Raw genomic sequence first — 7,740 nt, 5'->3', positions numbered from 1 at the left:
GAGAGAGAGAGAGAGAGAGAGAGAGAGAGAGAGAGAAAGAAAGAAGAGTTGACTGACTTCAAGGGATATGTTTCTCTCTAGCCTTTCAGCACCTCTGCCCCCCATTTGACTTCTTTGCTGGCAATAAGGTTCAGGTACTTGTTTAACAAGAATTGAGGAGCCAGACTTACAAGGTGGGCAGGAGACTACACTGTCCTCAGGATCTGACTTTAGGAGCCCTGAGTTCTTATTTCTTTCCTCTAGCCAAAAGGCACCCCCTGTGTGACTCACCGGCAGACATTCGGGACTGCGTTTCCAATCAGACGGCAGCGTCTCTGATTTCTCAGTGTGAATTATGAAATGGAATCTAGTAGTATCTTTAGAAGCCGTTTTGTTTTCCAAGTAAAAGACCATCCTCTGTTCTTTCTTCCAGGGGCACAAGAAGTTCTCATTGACCCAGGTACCATGGACTCTGTGCTTACAGTCTCCTCTGCTTCTCCTTGTGGTGGTTGTTTTGAAGTGCTCATTTCATGGTGGTGTGAATGAATGGTTAATTAACATTTCTGGATTGCGATCTGGGGAGCATTCTGATTTAAGTACTTTTAAATCAGAACGATTAAAAATTATTGTCTGGATCCCTTCTACCCCATCCCCACCCCCGTATGCTGGTCACCCTGTTGCTTTCTTTGTGTTGTTTGCCGAAGAGGAACCCCTCTTCTTCCAGCATGGGGAAGTGAATGTTTTGAGATCATGGCTTCAATTCTCTGAATGCACTGAGCATGCTTGTCCTTCCTGTTCATTTTGAATTCACGATTTTGCTCTGATCCTGCCGTCCCCGCGCCTCGCAACATGAACTGGAAGCCTGTGTTTGCATTTTGTGTGTGCACTTCACAGAGAATGGGACTTTTTGTGTTTCCTACAGAGGTGGGTCCACTCTTCTAACACCTCAGGCCATTCACAGCCAAAGTCTACTAAGGAGCTCTGGTGGCACAGCGGGATAAGTATGGGGCTGCTATCTGCAAGGTTGGGGCAGTTCAAACTCCCTGGTTGCTCCTCCAGGGAAAGATGAAGCTGTCTGCTCCCCTAAAGATTGTCAGTCTCAGAAACCTTATGGGGTACTTCTACTAGGTCCGATCGGGTTGCTGTGCGTTTGGATTGGACTCGATGACAGTGGCTGGGTGGTGGGCTTTTCTCCTGGCTTCATCACAGACAGCGACAAAGGGTCATTCATGAAAACCTACAGACGCCCTTCATTGGAAGACCAACAATCCCACAGCCCTGCTCACCGGCTTGGTAGCTTGCACATTTGCTCAGGGACCTCTGTCTCTTGTGTGTGGCGTGACTGTGGAAGGAAGCGGCCCCAGCTCTGAAGAGTCTTTGGTTATCTGCACTGGATCCCTTCTCTAGGCTATGCTTCTGGAGATGGTTTGTGGAATGTGTAGAGAAAGGAAAACCGATGCTTTCTTCTGTTTCCAGGACACTGGGTTACTGATTAGAAAACAACTTGAGGTCTCTCTGGGCCCCAGGATCTTATGGTGCTGAGGGGCGGAGTAGCTTAAGTGGGGGAAACATTCAAGAGGGCTTTGACCAGTAGACCCAGTGAGTCCGACTCTGGCTAGTGTGGTGTGTGTCAGGGTGGGGACCACTGCACTCGGTACGAGAACCAGATGCTTCCAGCAAGTAAGTCTCTTGTGAAACTTCCAGTCAGGCTGGGTAAACTGAGTCTAAACTACTGAGACGTGAGGACAGCTCTGTGGGACTTTGCTAATCAGGGTCCTGTCTTCAGTTAGCAGGAAGGCCCCAAGAAGTCAGCATTTGGCACTTAGCGGCACCTTCTGTAATGGCCCCAAGTTAGAGTGGACTGGGTCTGACCTCCACTGACCTGAGGGGATAGTTGGGTTCTGCTGCCCTGCCACACGTGTTTCCTCCCCGTACCTGGATGGACGGATGGAAACCAAGCATGAGTTCCCTCTGGGTAGATGCTGCTGCAGGTGAATTTGTTGGTAGAGGATCATTTCATAACTCCCAGGAGACTGGAGTCTCCTTACTGTCTGCATCCGAGTGCCATCCTCTTCGGGTCATCCAATTGCTCCGCCCCTAGAAACCAGTTCGCATCATGCCACCACAGAGCTGCGTTGCACTCACTTTATTGTCAAGTTTTGGATGGTTATAACAGGTGAAGCACACTTTTAGAATTTTTATTTTTTATTTCCCTCCCTGATTTTCCCACAGCACTTTCCAAAATCGGTAGGAAAAGAGTCGGTGGTCTTCATGTATCACTTTTGGCAAATTTCACTTCACGTGAATTTACTTTGAACTATTTTCATTTTTGAGGGGAGTTTCTTCTTCTGATCATAGAAATGTGGGGGCAGTGGTGGAGCTGTAGCATTGGACTGCTAATCACAATGTCGGCAGTTCAAGCCCACGAACCACGCCGCAGGAGAAAGATGAGGCTTTCTGCTTCCATCAAGCGTTATAGCTTCAGAAACCCTATACAGGGTCGCTATGAGTCAGAACCGACTTGATGACACTTAACAACAACAGCAACAACAATAATAGAAATAACAGTTAATAGTGGTGTGGTGCTGTGGGTCAGTCAATGTGTTAGACTGCAAAGTCGGTTTGATACACAAAGGTCGGCAGTTCAAACTCACCAGCCGTTCCTCAGAAACCCTATACAGGGTCGCTATGGTCAGAACTGACTAGATGGCATTTAACAACGACAACAACAACAAAGTGACAGCCACTGTTCTATGGTGCTCTTTTTTTCGTTTAACTTTTTACTGTGAATTGAGTGAAGGTTTAAGAGCAGATCTTCAGTTTTACATTCAGCACATCATACGCTTTGCTGCATTCCAGTGACTGCAATCCCCTCCATGCACCATCAGTTCACAGCATTTGCCTCTGTTTATATTAATGATTGCATTTCTCCCTGTGTCTCCTGCTACCTTCATCTTTCCTCTGCTAATCTCCCGCTTGTTGTATATTGCCTGCCCTGTCACCCTTGTTAGCACGTGTCTTCTGGTGTGGTGCTGCGGGTTAATGTGCTGGACTGCAAAGGCATTTGAATCACAAGGTTGGCGGTTCAAGCTCACTATACAGGGTCGCTGTGGGTTGGAACTGACTCGATGGAATTTAACAACAATACAGTGAGCTGAAATGGACTTCTGTTAGCCATTTTGAATTGGACGGTCATATGGGTCACTATGCCTGGAACAGCAAATTGAAGAGAAATGGTGTCACGTTCATTGTCAAAAAGAGCATCTTAGACTTCTGGCTAGAAGGTGGACTAGGCAGGCGCACCACATGGACCTGCTCCAACGAAGGTATGAGAGACAAAATCAAGCAAACACATGAACATTATGGCACCCTGAGCTTCAGAGAAGGGTTAGAGAGTGCTGGCTGGGTGGAGACTCCCGGCAGGAACGGTGAGAGAGGGGGACTGGCTGGTGAATGCCGACCTGCTCCATCATGTGAGCAGTTTCAGCAGCAGAGGGAGACCTGGCATAGCCGATTCACACAGGTGACAGAAAATATACAATTTCTTCTGTTTGCCCACACTCCCCTGGTGACCAGAAGTGTGGTCAGCTCCCCTTCTCATCCACCGCCAGTGCAGACCCTGCTCTCTAAGAGTTTGGAGCTGCATGGTGGTGAGCCATGCCAGCGTGAGCCAGGGTCTGGCTGTGCCACAAACTACTTCCAGATTGAGTGCCCTGAACATAGGTAGCACCGAGGCCAATAGGAACTCCATCTAGGGTCAGGCACTCTGCTGCCACATCCCTTCCACAACTACTTCATGAGCTCCTTCAATTGCAGGAAGCCCCTAGAGATTTCTCTCCTTCGGGCCCAACAACTATACTATTTGTTTTTACAAATACGACAATCTCACAGTGCCTCAGAGACAACAATATTAACTCACACGAAGAAACAAGAAAGGCTTGGCTCAAACAAATGATCAAGCTGCAGATCCAGAGATGTGTCTGAGGAAGCAAAGGTAGTAGAACTAACTGAAAAAGAATTCAGAAGAATGCTAATTAGGTACCTTCAAAGGATTAATAGAAAGATTGAGGAAAGCAAGGGAGTACACAATGAAAACTTTAGAAGAATTCATGAAAACATTACAAGAACAAGCATACAACATAAATCTGTAAGTTTTGAAACAACATAAAACCTGCAACTGGAAATCCAGAAGATCACTAAGGTCTCAGAAATGGACAAACATTGAAAGGGCAAAGCAGAAGATTTGAAGTAATGGAAGACCAAATTAGTGAGCTTGAAGACAAATTTCTCAATTTTAGTATGTTAGAAGAACAATCAGAAAAAAAGAATGAAAAAAAACCCCCAAAACAGTTAAAAACCTGGGTTATGTGGGACACCATGAAGAGGAACAACCACAGGTGATTGGAATTCCAAAACAGAAAGCGACAAACACAGAGAAAAATGTTGAAGAATTGTTTGAAGAAAACTTCTCTAACATAATGAAAGATGAGAAGTTAAGTATATGAGAAGCTGAACGAACCCCAACCAGGATAGAGCCCCAAAGAAAATAAGGACATAACAGAATCAAACTTTCCAAAATCCAAGACAAGTAAAGAATCTTGAGAGTAGTTTAGGAAATCGAAAAGTTACCTACAAAGGAGAACCAACAAGACTAAGCTCTGATTTCTCAGCAGACATCATGCAGATAAGAAGGAAATGGGGTGACATATATAAAACTCTGAAAAAAAAAAAGCCAACCAAGGGTCATATACCCAGCAAAGCTGTCCCTCAAATACGACGGTAAAATTAGGACATTTCCTGATAAATAGAAATTAAAGAAATTTGTAATGACCTGACAAACATTGTAAAAGGTGCTAAAAGTTTTTTTTTCTTGGACTGAGAATCAACAAACACAGACAACAACCTGAGATTACCATATATGACAATATCACCCAGAAGTTAATTCAGATATAGAAGTATTTCAAGTAAAAACTCTACAAGAAAAAACAAAAACAAAAACAAAAAAACTCTACAAGACTAATAATAGAGAATCAGAGATCCCAATGTCTAATGAAGTCAACTACAAAGCAAAACAGTTAACAGTGTAGATAGGGAACTTCCAAATGGCAAGGAAGTCAGGTAGATGTCACGATAAAATAGACTGTTTTAAGCAGTAACAAAATTAGTAAATTACAGGATAACAGCAAAGAAAAAATAATACACTTGTACATCAAAATAAAAAAAAGAGGGAAACCAGAAAGATTTCATAAACGTGAACACAACAGAAATGAAAATGACAAGAAAACCCACAAACAAAATGAATTCAGTGCAGAAAATTATGTGGAGCAAAGAATCCAGCAGCACCACAAAACCCAGAAAAATGACAACAGTCAATTCATACCTATGGATAATGACACTGAGTGTAAATGGATTAAATGTAACAGTCAAGAGACATAAAGAGCAGAATGGGTGAGAAAACAGGTTCCTTCAATATACCGTTGACAAGAGACGGATCAGAAAGATGGAGACAGCTTTAAATGCCCATCAACAGAAGAATGGTTAAACAAACTTTGGTATATACACACAATGGAATACTATAAAATGTTGAAGAATTGTGATGAATTTGTGAAACACCTCACAATGTTTTTGAACCTGGAGGACGTTATACTAAGTGAAATTGATCTATCACAAAGGAGGACTATAGTATGAGACCAATGTTGTAAAAAGTTACAAACAAAAAGTTTTCTTGTTAAAAGAAACTCACTAGTTTGCTCTTGAACACGTCAGAGAGGTCTTGTATAGCAGATTTGCCTAATGCAGTAAGTTGTTTAATGTCTTGATGGCTGCTTCCATGAGTGTTGTTGGTTGAGCCAAACAAAATGAAGTCTTTGACAACTTCAATCTTTTCTCCATTTATATGAATGTTATTTATTGGTCCTGTGAACATATCCCACCTGAATTTAGAGAACATCTCAAAAATATGTTTGATGCATTAAACACTAATGATTGAAAACCTGAAGAGGTGTGAGATGACATTAAAAACGTCAGACAGGAAGAAAGCAATAGGTCATTAAGAAGACAAGAAAGAAAGGAAAAACTAAAATGGATGTCAGAGGAGACTCTAAAACTTGCTCTGCAGCATAGAGATGCTAAAACAAATGGAAGAAATGGGGAGGTAAAAGAGCTGAACAGAAAATTGCAAAGGGCAGCAAGAGAAGACAAAGTCAAATATTATAACAAAATGTGCAAAGACATCAAGTTAGTAAACCAAAAGGGAAGAAAACGCTCAGCGTTTCTCAAGCTGAGGGAACTGAAGGAAAAAATTCAAGCCTTGACTTGAAGTACTGAAGGTTTCTCTGGGCAAAATATTGAAGGATGCAGAGAGCATCCAAACAAGATGGAAGGAATACATAGAGTCACAGTACCAAAAGGAAATCGTTGATGGTCAACCATTTCAAGAGGTAGTATATGATCAAGAGCCAATGGTACTCAAGGAAGAAGTCCAAGCTGCATGAAGTCATTGGCAAAGGACAATACAAGTTGAAATCTTTCAAGAAACTGATGCAGTACTGGAGGCATTCACTCTATACTAAGAAATTTGGAAGATGGGTATCAGGACAGCTGACTGGAAAAGATCCATATTTGTGCCCATTTCAAAGAGGTGACCCAATGGAATGTGAAATCATCAGACAATATCATTAATCTGTTATGCAAGTAACATTTTGTTAAAGATAATTCAGAAATGGCTGCAACCGTACATTGACAGAGGTTCAAGTCACATTCAGATGAGGACGTGGAATGAAGGATATCATTGCTGACGTCAGATGGATGTTGGCTGAAAGCAGAGAATACCAGAAAGTTGTGTACCTGTGCTATATTTACTAAGCAAAGGCTTTCGATTGTGTGGATCATGACAAGCTATAGACAATATTGTGGAGAATGAGTATTCTGGAATACTTAATTGTGCTCATGAGGAACGTGTACGTAGGCCAAGGGGCAGTCATTTGAATAGAAAAAGGGAACACTGTTGAATGGTTTAAAATTAGGAAAGGTGTGCACCAGGGTTGTATTCTTTTACCATACTTATTCAGTCTGTATGCTGAGCAAATACTCTGAGGAGCTGTATTACATGAAGAAGCACGTGGGAAAAGGATTGGAGGAAGACTCATTAACAACCTGCTGCATGCTAATGATACAACCTTGCTTGATGAAAGTGAAAAGGACTTAACATATTTACTGATGAAAATCAAAGACTACAGCATTTGCTATCGGTTGCACCTCAATGCAAACAAAACAAAACACCTTATCACTAGACCCATAATTATCATCTTGATAGATGGAGAAAAGAGTGAAGTTGTCAAAGACTTCATTTTGTTTGAAATGGAAGAAATGAGGAGATCCAAGAGCTGAACAGAAAATTTCCAAGAGCAGCTCGAGAAGATAAAGCCAAATATTACAACAAAATATGCAAAGATCTGGAATCAGAAAACCAGAAAGGAAGAACCTGCTCAGCATTTCTCAAGCTGGGGGAACTGAAGAAAAAATTCAAGCCTTGACTTTTCGTTATTTAAGGATTCTCTGGACAAATTATTGAATGATGCAGAAAGCATCAAGAGAAGATGGAAGGAATACACAAAGTCACTGTACCAAAAGGAAATGATTAATGTTCAACTGTTTCAAGAAGTAGCATATGATACTGAAGGAGGAAGTCCAAGGCACATTGAAGGAATTGGCAAAGAATAAGGCACCAGGAATTGATGGAATACAACTTTAAATCTTTCA

The 7,740-nt window shown here is 42.1% G+C and overlaps 1 protein-coding gene across 2 annotated transcripts in view; it reads left to right on the top strand.

Moving 5' to 3' along the window:
• The window catches only part of TRAPPC9 (trafficking protein particle complex 9), a 585,848-nt gene that overhangs the window by 24,171 nt on the left and 553,937 nt on the right, over window positions 1-7,740 (top strand). Inside the window, exon 5 of one of the 2 annotated variants that reach the window (XM_006830723.1) lies at window positions 413-439. The exons of the other annotated variant lie outside the window; for it this stretch is intronic. Within the exon in view, the coding sequence (XP_006830786.1) occupies window positions 413-439 (27 nt within the window). The remainder of the gene's footprint in view (window positions 1-412; window positions 440-7,740) is intronic. 2 annotated transcript variants of the gene reach the window in all.

Source organism: Chrysochloris asiatica, unplaced genomic scaffold, assembly GCF_000296735.1.
Source record: "Chrysochloris asiatica unplaced genomic scaffold, ChrAsi1.0 scaffold00001, whole genome shotgun sequence".
NCBI classification, from domain to species: domain Eukaryota; kingdom Metazoa; phylum Chordata; class Mammalia; order Afrosoricida; family Chrysochloridae; genus Chrysochloris; species Chrysochloris asiatica.
Note: the sequence above shows the minus strand (reverse complement) of the source record. Positions and strands in the feature narration are given on the sequence as shown.